We start from the raw sequence: 17,655 nt of genomic DNA on the forward strand, positions 1-17,655 counted from the left end.
CTGACGCAGAGCCCTCGTCCGAGCCTTTCCCAGACTCCAGGACTGGCCCATGTTCCTCCTCAACCTCCTCACTGTCCAACTCTGCTGCCAATTCCACTGGCCACTGGTGGGCCACAACAGAGTAGGAGTCTGGACTAGAATTACTCCAACCCTATTTTTTGATCTTCTATGTTCTAAACCTTTAACAATGGCATAAACAATTATCACTCTTAAATGACAGATGCTCATGGCATAATATGATTTCTCACTTCTAGCCTCAGTTGTTTTTATTTCTTTTCAAGGAAGGGGGTGCAATTTTCCCTACCTCAGTTTCTACCTGTGAGTGTGCCTTCCTTGCAGCATGGGTTGAGTACACAGCTGTCTTATCACACACAATTGCTTCTCGGCAGTTTTAACAATGCATAGTTTTGCCAGGTCTGATTCCATGATCCAATCCGAGCTTCCAATTCTTTGAATTTGCCTAAATGGTTGTATCTATCCTTTTCCCTTACCATTTTCCTTTCACTGCCAGATATTCTCCTAATGCAGGAATGCACTGTTTCTCAACCCTTAGCAGCTTGAAGATGGGTGGATTTCAATTTCCTTTGCTGGCTAAGGAATTCTGGGAGTTGAAGTCACTCATCTTCAGGTTGCCAGGATTGATTGAGATACAATGAAGTAATGGATTAGAGAGTGTTTGGACAGATTAGAAGGAAAATCCATCATCTGTTTTTTCTAGTCTGTACTCTTCATGTTTCATGCCCAGCCTAGATAGATTCCTTTGATATAGATATTGAAAAATATAGTAGATGATTGGATATCAAATATTTGAGAGAGAGGCAAGGATGTTTATTTATTTATTTAGTTTGTCAAACATGTGAAAGATAACAGGTATAAGTATAAACATGGGATGAACAGAGGAAATGGGTATGAATAAATGGGGACAATAGGACAGGAACAGTAGGCATGCTGGTGCACTTATGCACACCCCCTTACAGCCCCCTTAGGAAAGAGGTTATTCCATGCTAGACAGTTTAAGGTTAAAGTTATGGAGGTTTGAGGATGTAACAACAGTCTCGGGTAGAGTATTCCAGGCATTTTTCTGCCATCGAATTTGGAGAGGTTTACCCTGCATTTGTATCAGTTGTATTATTGCAATTGAAGCTGAAGTAGTCATTGATGGGTAGGACGTTGTAGCAGACAATTTTGTATACTATGCTTAAGTCAGACCTTAGTCAGTGTAATTCTATGTTGTCTAGGTTATATTCATAAGATATGGGAGGGGGGAACTCAAGATTGCAAAAAAATAATAATCCCACAGAGCGTTGATTGGACCATTGATATTGCCATCTTGATCTTTTTACCATACCCCATAGACCTCTGGGGAGGGGAGACTTGTGAAAATAATAATTTATTTTGTAAGTTTGAAGCTAAGAAGAAGAGCTGCAGATTTAACCTTTATTTTTCTCCTGTTGGCATTTCCTTCATTCCTCTATTTCACCAAGGATTCCAATTTCTACAAACATATTACTATAAATATACAGAACTTGGCAATAATTCCATTTTTTTATATTATGTATAAAAGAAAGTAGCCTAAAGGAGGAAAGGAGAAGATTGAGATCTGCTCACATTGGAAAATACATTGGTGTTACAATAAGGTAAATATAATTACTGATCAAGAGAAGTTTGACTCTTGGTGACCACATGATCTGTTCCATGAAGTTTACAACATGGATGTGGTTTGCTTCTGCCTTCTGTGTTGGGTTTTCATCTTTTCTGGGTAGCTTGCTAACCTTGGATTATTTGGTGGTTTCTCATCCAAATATCATCAGGTACAAATCTGTGGGTTGTTTTTTTTCCCCCCATCAACTAGTATCAGCTATTCCACTGCCAACTAGATTACTGAATATTTATTTACCTTTCAGTACCAATTCTCTGTACCATACCAGTTCAATTTCAGTTTCTCTCATCCACGTAAACATGAATTCTCCTGACTTATACCATGTTTTCCCCAAAATAAGACAAGGTCTTATCTTAATTTTTGCTGCAAAAGATGCATTAGATTAGATCTTTTTTTGGGAGGGGGGGGGAAATACGGTACTAAAAGCATCCATCTGGCTGACAATCTTAGCTGGAGGTTATTTTGAGGGTAGGGCTTATATTACAAGCATCCTGAAAAATCATGCTAGGACTTATTTTCCGGTTAGATCTTATTTTTGGGGAAATGGTATATTCTGAATAATTGAGGGAAACTATGCTGTAACTTTCTGATTCAGATGATGGGTTTTTTTTGTTTTTTTTAGTATTGAGTCAACCTGGTCACAAGGGAGGGATAAAATGGTTAAACTCAATGCCATTGCAACATTTAGAAAAGTGAAAATGTTGGATTATAATTATAATATGCAAGAGCAACATTCTGATAATTTTGCATGAACAATTTTCTTGGCCATATTCCATTTTCAGTTTTGGCGCTGAAAATCAGGTGGCACTTTTTCCAACTAACAAATGTTGTTAAAATGCATAATCTAGAGATGTAGTGGCATGACTGGACAGATGTTAGATTTAAACTGGAGTGATGTGGGTGGGAGAAAAGGGAAGGCAGAAGACAAGATGATTGTGAGATGGTAGATTAGAGGTGACACAGATTAAAATTACTTTATCAATCGTAATATGTTAAAAATCCATGGGATTATTGGGACCTTCTGAGATAGCCTGAATACTTTTAATGTATGGGAATTCAGCAATCTCCCACCCAACTGTGCTGGAGTATTTCCTTTTTTCTGTGATTGCTACTTTGAGATATATAATAGAGTTCCTTAGCAGATTGAAATGTTCTTTGTCTTGGAACTGATACTCAGTAGAATTTAAGTAACAATACTTACAATGATTGAAAATGTTTTTTTTTTAAATCATGTAAAATATAAAAGATAGCCGATAACCCGATGTTGCCCGGGTATTTATAGATATCGAAGCGGTTGTCTGATAGGGAGCCATTGAGATTGGCCTTTCTTCCCCCTACTCCTATGCCCATCATCCCTGCCCTTCCCCTTTCCCCTCCCATGTGCTCCTCTTTCCCGTTCTGTTTACATCCTGGCACTTTACCCCAAATCCATCAGGCGCTTCCCATTGGTCCACAGGAGGGAGAACGTCATGGCTGGATTTCCAGAGGAAGCTGCAAAGGAACTGACATAACAAACAATTGCCGCTCTAGCACGCCACACTCGTTCTTCTCAATGGCCCATGCTCTCCCTTCTCCATCCCATGACATCACAAACAATTGCCTCTCTAGGATGCTACACTCGCTTTCCTTTACAGCCCAACCATTCCAGAGTTATGCTGGAACACACACATACCAGGGTTATCTTACCCTCCCCCCCCCATTTTTCTTTTCAGAGGGTAAGTCAACTGAGTACCAAGTTTGATTGAAATTGCTTGAGGCATTCCAGAGTTATACTGGAACGAACATACATACATACATACATACATACATACATACATACATACATACATACATACAGCTTTAATAAATAATAAATATAATAGATTTCTGACTGTTCATAGGGTATATGAAGCATAAAAGAGTATGGCAATTCTTCTGCTATGCTTACTATAAAGTTGTTTCCAAAGCAAGATTAATACTGGTTGCTTTCTGACAGTATTCAGGCAGTATTTTGTAGATCCCAGGGTTGCACGTTTACCAATATATTTCAGTATACATGTTATATGTTTTGACACTCAACAAAGTTTGATACAACTCAGTATCCCAGTATAAAGAACTGCACAATACATTCTGTATATTCAAATTTTGATGCTAAAGCAAGAGAGAGAAGTTGGTTGGGTTGCCACCATGTGAATCATATGGTGACAGTCAGTTCTCCTTTGAGTTGCCCTCAGCTTCTGGTAGATATATTCCTAAAGAATTTTTCTTCAACAGTATAGAAGTACTGCTTCTGTCTTCTCTCAGGATTCTTAAAAAGTGCTTTTCAGTCTAATATATAGTTCTAAAATTTCTTAGTGGTCTCCCATCTTCTTAAAGACACAGGGCTTCTTTCTACAGTCAGGTAGAAATGATGAGAACATGGAACCAGAAAATAGAATTTTCCTATTGTTATCCATTGGTGGGTTTCTACCGGTTTGGAATTGAACAGAGGGCTTCCGATGGTTTGGCTGTCTGGGTCGCTGGAACTGGCAGTGACCCAGACTTGCCATGCCCCCCGAACCGGTTCTCCTATGGCACCACCATCTTTTTTTTTGGTTGTGTGCATGCACAGAACAATTTTAATCACACTGTGCCTGCGCACGCAGCACGCATCAAGCTCACACAAGCGAACCAGCAGTAGTGCCTGCCGGAACCCACCCCTGTTGTTATCCTCTCAAATTCATTCTATTGCAGTAAGGATCTGACCCAATTTGTTTGAAATTAACCCCAGGACAACTTTCATTGGGCACGACTTGTCCTAACTCATTCACACAAATGTTAGGGACTGACTGGGCCTAAGCAATGCTGTTTTCCATTTAAAATTCTCTGCAGGTTTTTTTTTTTTCATACCTGGAAAAATATATCTCAAAGTCGGAAAGATAAAAGGCCTCTGAAGTGACGTTTGAATGTTCAGATTAGGAGTTTTCTCTTGGAAGCTCACCTAAACAGGTTTAAGTGGAACAGTCAAATCTTTCCCAGCTTTCTTCTTTTGAGTTTTGTCGGTTTAAAAATATAAGCTTCCAAAAATAGGGTTTGTCCACATCCACATCAATCGTAGCCATAGACTGTTAACGCCAGAAATGCCGTGATGATGTTTCAATATTAGAAGGTCTTAAATAACTTCCTTTTAGTCTTGAAATGCCAAACTTGTATAAATCAGAGTTTTCTTCCCTTTTGAATGCATGAGATAATTTCCTGTCTTTGATATTGGAAGCAGGGAAAGCCATAGCTTATAAACACACATGCTCTTCTAAGAGATGTAAGAGGCATGCATTTTCTTCCGCTGGCTGCTGACGTCATCTAAGGAAACATTTTTGAAAGATAAAAGTCTAGGCTCTCAAATATTTTAACCGATATAAGAAGATTCTTACTTCATCAGTTTTTCATGCTTGTGGAGGTAGAAGGCCTTGAGGAACCTATAGAAAATAGCTGAAACAAAGGTATTATTTGTAGTGCAAACAAAACAAAATGTCTAAGTCAGGGGTCAGCAATCTTAAACACTCAAAGAGCCACAAAAATCCTAACCGGAAGCCCTCTGTTCAATTCTGGAGCTGACCAGAAGTCCGGTCCATATAGTCTCCTCCTAGCAGAGCATCCTTTTTCCTCTACCTGTCCTAACCGAAAGCCCTATCAATAGTGGAGCTGACTGGCGACAGGGAGCCTCAGCAGAGGGATGAAAGAGCCACATGTGGCTTCAGAGCCAACCCCTGGTGTAAGTGAATATTATCTTGAGTATAAGGGTTTCACAGCAGAACATTAAGCTCAATATAGTAGAGCAAGGCCCATTGAACAATGGAAATGCCTAAAGAATGAATTAAGATATGGGCTACAGAGCAACTAGAACTCAACTAATATGTGCAGGATAACTCATATGAGGAATGATTAAGGGAACTAGCCTAATGAAGAAAAGAATTAGGGACGATATGACAGCTGTCTTTCTCTATATAAGAGGCTGCCACAGAGGGGAGTGGGTTGACTTATTCTCCAAAACTCATGGGTAGGACCACAAGCAAAGAGTAAAAGCTTGTTAAAGAGAGATCCAACCTGGAACTAAGGAGAAATTTCCAGACAGAGAGAATAATTGATCAATGGAATAGTTTGCTTCCTGGAGTTCTGTGTGCCATTTGTCCAGAATGGAATTGTTGTGGCCCGCCAGTGGCCAGCAGAGCTGATGGCAGACTCAGATAGTGAGGAGGTTGGGGAGGAATATGGGCCGGTCCTGGAGTCTGGGGAAGGCTCTGATGAGGGCTCTGTATCAGAGGCAGAGATAGGACAAGAGCCATCCAACAGTTATCAGCTGCCTTTGGAGTCAGAGATCAGTGAGGCAGAAGAACATCTGGAGCCTGTTCCAGATGTATGCATGGGCAGAGCTGCCCGGAGAAGGGAACAGTTAAGGAACAAGGACCAACTTGGAAATGAAGGCACAGGTAGACGGTGAATGGCCCCTCCCATAGGGAATAAAGAGGAGCGAAAGGGGAGGGGAGTTTGCAGGAGACAATTAGTTCGCTTAATTAGTTGTGAAGATTTGTTCATGACTCTCAGAGACTATTTTCTTGTACAGCTTTGCGTTTGGAAGGCCTGGCAGCTCTCCAAGCCTGATAAGGTCTGTTTTTGTAAATTCACTCTTGAAAGATTGTTTGCAGGGACTTTGTTGGATGTGAATGAGGGGAATTCACATTAGCTTAATAAAAAGGGGTTTTGTCAGGACAAGGAGTCTGCTTCGTGATTTTGTGAAACATAGGTCAGAACAGGAATAAGGTTTTCTATCATGGGCAGGAAGTTGGACTAGAAGGTCTCCAAGGTCCCTTCCAACCCTATGATTCTATTCTATTCTATTCTAATTTCCATGGGAAGCCTAACTGGCAAAAACACCCACCTAATTTTGTATTCCATTTTTTTAAAGGGGAAGAATAAAGTCAAAAGTTACAATACATTTCTAGTAGTTTCTAAGCAAAATTTATCAAGCTGTGGTAAATGTGGGTATTTCATATAGTGATGCTCAACTTGTAAACAAAATGGAGTATCTGAAACTGAAAATATATTTATTAGCTTTTGCCCAATTTTATTAGTAGCCTTCTTGACTGTTCTTTTAATATTTAAATTGTTGGTTTTATGATTTTGCATTGTTTGTACTGCTTTTGTTCTTTATTATATTAGAATTATAATGAGTGTTTTTCAAGCTACGCATTTAATTTTTAATGAAAAGAAATGCAATATGTTCTAAACAAAATACTTCAAAGTAAAAAGAAAATAGGAATATTAAAACTAGTATTAAATATAATAACTAATATTTAAAAAGTATATTTAAATAGAGGCCAACAAGGAGTAATTAAAGGAAACTTAAAATAGCAACTGTGTTGATCTGAAGTAATGGGGGTTACAAAACAGAAGCCATCACAAAAGATTTTTCATCAAAAAGAAATAATATTTATATGTGTCCGAAGTGGGGAATTGGGGAATATAGAATACAGAATAACAGAGTTGTAAAGGACCCTAGAGACCTTCTAGTCCAGATCCCTGCTCAGGCAGAAAGCCCTATACCATTTCAGACAACTGGTTGTCCAATTTTTTCATAAAATCTTCCAGTGTTAGAACATTCACAACTTCTGGAGGCAAGTTGTTCCACTGATTAATTGTTCTGTCAGGAAATTTCCCCTCAGTTCTTGGTTGCCTCCCTCCTTGATTAGTTTCCACCCATTGCTTCTTGTCCTACCCTCAGGTGCTTTGGAGAATAGCTTGACCCCCTCTTCTTTGTGGCAGCCCCACAAAGAGAGGGGACTGAATAATTACCATCTCTCTTCCATCTCCACTTATAACAGGCTATGATTATGGCAGAAAAATTCTGAATGCTATTTTCACTAATGACGGATCCTAGAAGGAAAATCCCATGGCTGTAGGAGTATTTAAAGGTTTTGGAATGTGAAGTTCTAGCAGGGGTGAAATCCTCCTGGTTCAGCCCTGTTCGGGTGAAACGGCAGGGATGATTGGCATCAGTTCTCCAAACCAGTGGCAAAAATCCCTGGTGGCCACACCCACCTGGTTGCCCTGTCACTGCTCACCTCTTTCAGCTTCTCGACCCGCCTGCCCAATCTGAATATTTCTCCCTCCGTTCACAGCAGAGCTGCTGCAGCCTGTCCCTTTAAGCTAGTCCCTGGGAGGGAGGAGGCTGGGTGGGACCATAAAGGGAGCAGCAGCTTTGCTGTGAACGGAGAGAAAAACGTTCGGATTGTCTCTGCCACAGAATTCAACGTTAAATGCAGCAGAGACAATCCAAACGTTTCTCCCTCCCTCCATTCATAGCATAGCTGCTGCAGTCTGCCCCTTTTAAGGTAGACCCAGAGAGGGAGGGGGCCCGGGAGACCATAAAGGGAGCAGCAGCTCTACTGTGAATGGACTCATGCACACATTTTTTCCTACCGGGTGCTGTGGGCGTGGCTTGATGGTGGGGGCATGTGATTGAATAGGCATGGTCATGAGTGACATCGAGTTAGCCACACCCACTCAGTCACAGGACCCCACCACCAAGCCACGCCCACAGAAGTAGTAACAAATTTTGAATTTCACCACTGGTTTCAAGTGTTAGTTCTGGAAGTGAACTTCCTTGCCATCCACTAAACTACGGTGGTCCATTCCACAATTGGTGAGAAGAAGGTTTGTCCTTTGGCTCTCATCCACGACAACCGAAAAAAAAGGGGGGGGGCATCTCAAGGTATGACCACTGGTGTTGCAGTCAGTGTGGGAGCAAATGGGTGCTAAAGAATGCTTTTAGCTGAGTAAAATTTTGGTTATATATTAAACCTATTAATCAATGGGAGAAGTTTTAAAAATATGGTGTGTTTCTCCTAAGACTCTAAGATCAATTTTGTTCATCAACATATTCTTATCTGTCACAGAATGTTTAAACGGGATTGCTTTTTTATTTTATTTTTTAAATTAAGGGTCTTGGTGGCACAGTGGTTAGAGTGCAGTACTGCAGGCTACTTCTGCTGACTGCCGGCTGCTGCAATTTGGCAGTTCAAATCCCACCAGACTCAAGGTTGACTCAGCCTTCCATCCTTCTGAGGTGGGTAAAATGAAGACCCAGATTGTTGGGGGGAATAGGCTGACTCTGTAAAACCACTTAGGGAGGGCTGTAAAGCACTGTGAAGCAGTACATAAGTCTAAGTGCTATTGCTATTGCTGCTACTGCTTGCCAATGTCAGGATATTGCAAGTGCATTGCACTATTCATTTAGCCACTTCCTTATTTCATGACTTTCGCAGTTACAATGGTGATGAAAAAGGAACATTGCAAGCAATCCTCACATTCGTGACCTCTGCTGGTCAGTGAAGCAAAGGAGAGCTGGCGTAAAGTTGTAAGCACCATTGTGTTTTCACTTAATAACCTCTTCACTTAGGGACTCAACTTACCAATCTCAATGAGTTGAGACTGTTTTGGGACTTAGGGGCTAAGTTCCTTCAATAAGCAAGACCTGCATGGATGAGAGAACAGTTACCATGCAATACAGTCTTTTTAAAATTAATATCCCATCCTGGACTGCTTTCACAAAATTGGATTAGAAAGATCATTGTGGTTTAAAGATTGCAAATGTAATTAAATTACATACTGAAATGTTGGACTACATTTGAGATTTTTTTTAAATGGCTATGTTATGGCATGTGGGTTCGCAAAGAAGGAGGACTATTCAAGTGTTAGAAATATAAGATTTACTTACAGTGATGGCTAGAGATATGTAATAAATTCCTTTTATAAATTGGCACTGTAGCTACATCGTGGAAACAATGATTAATATTATTTTGTGTAGGCAGGACTCAATGACTTATTACAAAAGTCAAACATATATATATAGAATACTATTTGGGGGATTTGCATTTTTCTTTCTTTTTTCACAACAAAAATGTAAAAAAATAATGCAATGCAAATTTGCTTTACTACAGTTAGTCATTGACTTACAAGCATAAGGGAATCTGTCTTTTATGGTTGTTAAGTTATGATGGTCATAAAGTGACTGACCCAATTTTAGGACCTTTCTTGCAGCAGTCCTTAAGCAAACATGATGGTTGCAAAGCAAATGTGAAGTTGTAAAGTGAACATATTGTTTGCTAGGGTTTGCCAAAACCCGGGAGTAAATGCTCGTTTACTTCCAGTTTTTGACCATGACCATGATCACATAGCAATAGCAGTTAGACTTATATACCGCTTCATAGGGCTTTCAGCCCTCTCTAAGCGGTTTACAGAGTCAGCATATCGCCCCCACAGTCTGGGTCCTCATTTCACCCACCTCGGAAGGATGGAAGGCTGAGTCAACTTTGATCCGGTGAGATTAGAACTGCTGAACTGCAGATAACAGTCAGCTGAAGTGGCCTGCAGTACTGCACCCTAACCACTGCGCCACCTCGGCTCTTGTCCATGGTCACATGACCATGGACACTTCAAATGATTGCAATTGTGGGCCAGTTGCCAAGCGCCCAACCTGCAGTCACGTGACCACGGGCAAGAGCTGGCTGTCAGAACTTTGGAACTAGGTTTTAAGTACTTTTGAGAAGGCCCATCGTAACTTTGAATGGTTGCTAAGCAACGAGCTTTAAGTCAGGAAGTACCTATATTATTAAATGTTATTGTGACAAGAACCAAATCTATGAGGGATGTGGTTTTGCTGCTTTCTTCAATGTTCCTGTCCTATCTATGCCCTAACCAGGATGAAGGCTTGGCAAGGCTTCCGGAGTGCTGAAATAAGTATTTATAGAAGAGGTGGTATTCAGTCGGTTTGGACCGGTTCACCCAAACCGGTAGTGAAAATCATGGATGGGCCTGCCCACCCGCCCTGGCTCTACACCATCCTATTTGGACACATTTTTGAGAACAGGCGCATGCACATAAGGCCCGGGCATGAGCAAAGCGCATACACGGAAGATCAGGCGCACGCACGACAAACTGGTGATAACAAAATGTGAAACCCACTACTGATTTATAGGCATGGGAACATGAGGCCTGTTTCAAATCTGGAGTCTAATCCCCCCTAATAATATTATGACTAGACATTTTTGGGAGCATCTACTCCAGCTGCTTTGGAGTCAACTTTACCTGCAGTTAATCCTGGGTCTGTTGACTTTGCTCTGGCTCATAAGATAGCAGGAAAGAACCAGCCACATGGAACCCTTTCAAGCAGGACAAAAATGATCTTGAGAATCTATTTTCAATTCGGCACAAGGTGTTCTTATTCTTAATGCCACACTAAATGATTTTTTTTTTGAAAAAATATATGTCAAGGAGCTGTACATTGTCTCTCTTTTCCCCTCATCAAACTTCAGAAGTTGATCAGAATAATCAGGTCTATTTTTGATGTATGTATGTGTGCATGCCTCACATGTGAAGATTGGGAAAATATAAATCCAAGCATATGGCATTATTTAAAAGAATTTGAAGTGGAAGTGCGTTTCTAAATTGAAATTGTCAGCCCTGTAATTAAATAGGAGCACAGAGACTCTTAGAAGCTGGAAAATTATTCATTCAAGTCACTGGTATGCATTTCAGTATATTTATCCTTTTTCCAATTTTCCAATGTAAAATAACAGCACAGGAAGCTTAAAGATGTAAGATGTACAAGGAAAGCAATGCTAAAGAATTTAACATTCACCTAGAGAGCTATACAGTAAATGAAATATGATACAATTCAAATGCAAGGCAGTCTATGTTACAAGTCATATGATTCCTTTTGCACTGATACCTTGTATGCTAAGAACACTTCCAGAATTCCCTCTCTCTTGCATATAATAAAAAGTATTAAGCACAAGTACGTGAGAAGAATTAAAGTGGATCAGATCAAAAGTCCATCTACTCAAGCATCCTGTTTCACATTAAGCAATCGGAGGGGAATCTCACCAACACCAATAAGCAAAACCCTTATACAAAAAGAAATGCATGTTACCTTGAGTATTTTAAGTAAAATATTGGAAATGGTGTGATCACATGACTGGGGGGATATTGTGATGGTCGTAAAAGTGAAGACAGCTCATAAGTCACTTTTTCAGTGCTGTTGTAACTTTGAACAATCACTAAATGAATGGTTGTAAGTCAAGGACTATCTCGGGTGAAATCCAGCAGGTTTTGACAGCTTCTGGAGAACAGGTATCAGAAATTTTGAGTAGTTCAGAGAACTGGTAGTGGAAATTTTGAGTAGTTCAGAGAACCAGCAAATTCCATCTCTGGCTGACCCCAGATTGGGTGGGGGGGATGAAGATTTTGCATTATCCTTATCCTGGAGTGGGTTGAAATGGAGAATTTGCAGTGTCCTTCCCCTGGAGCGGGGTAGGAATGTAGATTTTGCAGTATCACTCCCCTGGAATGGGGTGAGAATGGAGATTTTGTAGTATCCTTCCCCTGCCACGCCCACCACACCACACCCACCAAGCCACGCCCATAGAACCAGTAGTAAAATAATAGAATTTCACCACTGGACTATCTGTAATAACTCACTGCATCACCACATTCTCTGTCTTGAAGCTGAACTGTTTCCAGTCCATGAATTGAAATGATAGATATCAATATTCCCAATGTCTTTTGGATAGCTGCATGTCAACTCGTAAAGCAATCATGGTCTGGTCTTGAGTTGCCATGGGCAGGAATGGGGGAGAACTGATGGAGAAGTTCAGCAGCCACATTCAGAAGCAAAATCCATGCATACTTCCTCAAGGTCAGATCTCAGATTACCAGATTTCTTTTGAAATTTGGCTTGAGACTCATGAGTTAATTAGGGCATCTGTCTGAACCCTAACAGCATTTTTCCCCACCACAGAAACTGAAAGTAGTACACTTAAACGTTTTCTTAAGCATTCGGATATTTAAAAAAAAAAAAAAAAGCACGGATCCAATTATTTCAAGATTTCTGTCTTCTTCAGGTAAGGTGACTGTGAGCTATGTGAGCAATACTATTTTATAGGGATGCCTTGCCAAAATTGCAGATTTTTAGAATGGCAAAAATCTGGGATTATAACATATGAAATTTTTATTTTTAAACAAAAGTATAATCCAGTTTATGTTTGTTACAAAAAATTGATGACTTGTTTTACAGCTCTTAATTATGTTATTGTGTTTAGGTTGACCTGTTAACAAGACTTTCATAAACTCTAAGCTGACCTCATTATCGACTTAAAACCTGAAGTATTTTTGCTGGGGATTTTATCAGAAAATTATAGTAAAGAAATGTATATTTTATTATTCATATTATAACAACACCTACAATAGTATTTGCACAAAATTGGAAAAGTAAAGAGATCCCTACGGAGGAGAATGTGATTAGGAAAATATCAGCATGTGCAGAAATGAACAGATTGACACGGGCTATCAAAGAGAAAGAAGAAATTGATTATTATACAATTTGGGAATCTTTTTACCAGTGGTTAGAGAATAGACATAAGAATTAATAGTAAAAGAAGTTCTCTAAAGTATAGAAAATGGACCGTGTTTCCCCGAAATTACGACATGTCCTGATAATAAGACCATGCCATATTTTTCCAGTGGGCAAAAATATATGCCCTCCCCCAATAATAAGACCCCTGAACAACCCCCTCCTCCAGCCCGGCAGAGTGCCACTCACCAACCTAGCAATATCCCAAAGGCGCAAAGCCGCAGGAACCGGGGGGGTGGGGGTGGGGGCAAAGGCGCTCACATTGCTTGACGCCTTTGGGATACCACTAGGTTGGTGGGTGGCGCTGTGCCCAGCTGGAGCGGGGGGGTTGCTGGGCAGCTGTTCTCACGAGCAGCCGCCTGGCAATGCCCCTTTCCAGCCGGGCAGAGCGCCACTCACTGACCCAGTAATATCCCAAAGGTGCTAAGCCACCTGGCGCTCTGCCCAGCTGGAAAGTGAGGTTGCGCGAGCACTTGTTCTGCCTCCAGCTCACATGCCTCCCAGGCTCACCATGCCCAACTCTCCCTGCAGGGTTGGGCCAGGCCGCCACCGCGGCCCTGCCACCACAGCCCCGCTACCACCACCGCCGCCATCCTCTGAGCATAAACGGCTTCCAAACTCCAGAGATCTGCTGCCGAGTCTTCCGGCAGCAACTGCTCTGGGACTACGCTTTATGGTTGTGGGCTGGCTGTTGGAAGACTCTGAGAGTCTCCCTGCAGCCAGCCCCACAACCATAAAGCGTAGTCCCAGAGCGGCCGCTGCCAGAAGATTCGGCAGTGGATCTCTGGAGTTTGGAAGCCGGTTATGCTCGGAGCATGGCGGTGGCAGAAGGGCGGCGGCAGCGCCCTGGCCCAGTCCTGCAGGGAGAGCTGGGCATGGTGAGGCTGGGAGGCATGCGAGCTGGAGGCAGAACAAGTGCTCGTGCAACCTCTCTTTCCAGCTGGGCAGCCACGTGGCTTAGCGCCTTTGGGATATTACTGGGTCGATTAGTGGCACTCTGCCCGGCTAGAAAGGGGGGTTGCCGGGTGGCTGCTCATGAGCGTGGTCACCTCATGGTGGCTTTGTTGTGCTGCTGTGACAGCGCAACGCAGCCGTTTGCCCCTGAGGCTGTGCCCAGCTCTTTGGGCGCCCACTCACAAGAGAGCAGCCACACGGCAACCCCAAACCAATAAGCCCCCCCCCAATAATAAGGCCCAAGGAAAATTTGGGGGGTCAAAAGAAAATCAGACCCTGTCTTATTTTCGGGAAAACACAGTATTAATTGTTAATATAACTAATAGAGTTAAATAAATTATAATGGGATTGTTATAATGTTCGATATACTTAAGGTATTGGAAATTAAGCCAAGATGAGATTAAATAATGAATAAGATTGTATATTTTAATGTTGGCACAAAATATTTGTACCCAGACAACACACTGGTTAATGGGAAATGGATTGTTTATATAAAAATAAAATAAAATAAAAATTTAAAACGTGAAACCCCTCCCCCTTTATCTCTATCCAGCATTGTGTTATTTTTGACACAATCAAATTTATGTTCTGCGCATTCAAGATGAAACAACAGGCATTTCTGAGATTGTAATAGTTGTCTTTCTGCTTACAGTTAGACAGTGTGACTTCGCTGATTCAAGCAGCCAAAAACCTGATGAATGCTGTGGTGCAGACAGTGAAAATGTCCTACATTGCCTCCACAAAGATTATCCGAATTCAAAGTCCTGCTGGCCCACGACATGCTGTGGTGATGTGGCGGATGAAGGCTCCCGAAAAGAAACCTTTGATTAAGAAAGAGAAGCCCGAGGAAACCTATGCAGCTGTCAGGAAAGGTTCGGCTAAAAAGAAGATCCACCCCATTCAAATTATGAGTGAATTCAGAGGGAGAGAAATACCCTGAAATTGTTGTTCTGTTCATTGCACAGCTTGCCTAGATGAGGAGGCCGCTGAGATCAAACCCTTATTTTTCCCCACTACTTTAATGCCATGAATGCACTAACATTTCACATTTGTGAGTTTAACACTGTGTTACATTAAGTCACTTCATTTGTAGCTGATGAAAGATCTGCAGGTTTTTCTACCCAGTTAAGAGGCGCTTTCAAGCACATTATTTTAAACATTTAACTGTGTTTTTGTATATTGATCACTCACTGGTGTGTTTGGCATTTCACCATTTTGCCTATGACATAAAAATATTGACATATGTTGCACTACTAATCATAATATGCCAGGTTTAATCATGGGAAATGTTGCTCAAAATTTAAAGTTGCTCACATGTATCGTATCTCAGTATTGGTTAGCAAACGTGTGGTTGGGAGTCTGACATTTTGTAGAAGGGAATAGATACCGTATTTTTCGGAGTATAAGACCCACCAGAGTATAAGACACACCAAGGTTTTGAAGAGGCAAATTTAAAAAGAAAAGTTTTGCACTCTGCAAAAGGAGGCTTGTAGCCACTGAGGGCTTTTTTGGGGGGGGGGGGGCAAAATTGAGCCAAAAGCGGCCCATTTGTTTGCTCATTACTGCCCTCCCCAGCCCCCAGGAGCTCTCTGAAAGCCTCCTACAAGCTATGCACGGCCATGTTGGTGAAGGGGCGGGGTTTCAGGAGGCAAAAAAATGCTGTATAAAATGCTGTATTCGGTGTATAAGACGCACCCAGATTTTCAGTCTCTTTTCTTTTTTGAGGGAAAAAGGTGTGTCTTATACTCCAAAAAATATGGTACATAAAAGGTTCGCTTCTAACCACTATGGAAGGTGTCTATCTTCGTCAATCTCAGGTACTCTACCAGTGATCTGGGAGTTTAAGAATTTGGCACAGTATCCTAATTATTACTAAAGGTAAAGGTAAAGGTAAAGGTTCTCCTTGCACATATGTGCTAGTCATTCCCAACTCTAGGGGTCGGTGCTCATCTCCGTTTCAAAGCTGAAGAGCCAGTGCTCTCCAAAGACGTCTCTGTGGTTATGTGGCCAGCATGACTAAATGCTGAAGGCACACTGAACACTGTTACCTTCCCACCAAATGTGCTCCCTATTTTTCTACTTGCATGCCTCAGGCGCCTCCTGGTGGCCAACCAGCCTCTCTGGTCCCTGCTCGGAGTCTGAACCATGCCCAGGGTCCTCCATATCTTCCAGAGCTGACTGATAGGGTCCCTCGCTATCGGAGTCCATCGGCAGCTCCAACGGCTCCTGCTGGACCACAACAGAAAATATATAAGATAACAGAAATGGGAAGGTGATCCTTTAAACTTAAACAAAGGTTAGGAAAGCAATACGTGTGCAGTACTTGTTGCCAAAAAACCCTCTGAGTTGAGAGACAAGTATCTATCAAAACACTTTTGTAAAATTCGAGTATGAAACAACCAAAAACTTTCCTTAACCACCGCTAAAATATCCAAATTGCGGATAGCGTAGCAGGAGAAAAACATTCTCTTCTTGGTTTACAATACATTTATGTCAAACCATGAGCTATGTTTGGTTGACTACATCAACTTCTGCAGTCTGGTGGCTATTTCCTCCTTAATGAGATCCTCGTACATAAGTCTGAGGTGCTCACAAAATCCCCTGAAATTGTCCAGCAGAGGGCTAGCCTGGGATAACAAAGGAGTAGCCCAATGAGCTGCTGTGCCTGAGAGCAAGGTGGGATTGATAATAAATCCCACCTTAGCCCGGTCGGTGGGAAAGTCCTCCGCTCTCAAGCTGATAAACAGCTGGCATTGTCCCAAGAAAGCTGGAAACATGGCTTGGCTGCCGTCAAACTTCTCCGGCACAGCCACCGGACATTTCTTCCGAGGCTGGGGGGAATAGCAGGCCCCTGCAGCTGAGCTATCTGACCAGCCAGCAGAGCCACTTGCTGTGCCAACTGGGCGTTCTCAGCATGTAATTGCTCCATTGTGGCTTAATGAAGCTTTGTTTGTTTGGGGCAGGATTCAATGTGTTCTGACCCCCCTCCATCTGGTGATTAACGCCAACACAGGCTTACTGTTAACCACGCTTTATTCACAGTAATTACTCACAGGCAAGACGTTGGCAGCAACCCAGACTCCCACAGATAAGAGATACAATACACACAAGAGCTTCTCCAGCTTGGTATGAACGGTTGTGTCTTGCAAAAGGTCTTCTCCCAAAGTCTCTTCTTATATACTCTCTTGGGAGGAGCCAAGCCACAACCACCCAGGCTTGATTATCTCTCTCTTTTTTTAAACAATCTTTATTGGTTATACATTTTTTTAATAAGACATACAAATACAGCTTTAAGCATACAAACCCTCCCCCCCTCCCCCGGTGACAGTTGTTCACAGCCCAACATTTTTTTTCTTCCTCGTTGTTTAGTCTCTAACCAGCATCTTCTTGTTACAAAATTCAGGGATCTATTACAATACCCACGTTCACTTTTAGTTCCCATTGTTAACAGCTGCTATTTAACTTTCCCAGTTTTAAGTCCCTGCTGTTCTCTTTGTCGCCCACATATACCATAGGTTCCAGCTAAGGTAATGTTCCATTTCTCCTTTGTCCCTCAGCCAACCCGTCATTCTGTCCATTTCTGCACATTCATAAATCTTTTTAATTATGGCATCTT

At 41.7% G+C, this 17,655-nt stretch overlaps 1 protein-coding gene across 2 annotated transcripts in view; it reads left to right on the plus strand.

The window, feature by feature from the left end:
• Positions 1–15,296, plus strand: part of CTNNA3 (catenin alpha 3) — an 869,421-nt gene extending 854,125 nt beyond the window's left edge. For both annotated transcript variants that reach the window (XM_087702521.1, XM_087702520.1), the window contains one exon: positions 14,692–15,296. In XM_087702521.1, coding sequence (XP_087558647.1) covers positions 14,692–14,979 — 288 coding nt within the window. In that variant the 3' untranslated portion in view covers positions 14,980–15,296. The remainder of the gene's footprint in view (positions 1–14,691) is intronic.
• The last annotated feature ends 2,359 nt before the right edge of the window (positions 15,297–17,655 follow it).

This window comes from Thamnophis sirtalis, unplaced genomic scaffold (genome assembly GCF_051295495.1).
Source record: "Thamnophis sirtalis isolate CommonGarterSnake01/CBP01778 unplaced genomic scaffold, rThaSir2_p1.2 scaffold_15, whole genome shotgun sequence".
NCBI lineage: Eukaryota > Metazoa > Chordata > Lepidosauria > Squamata > Natricidae > Thamnophis > Thamnophis sirtalis.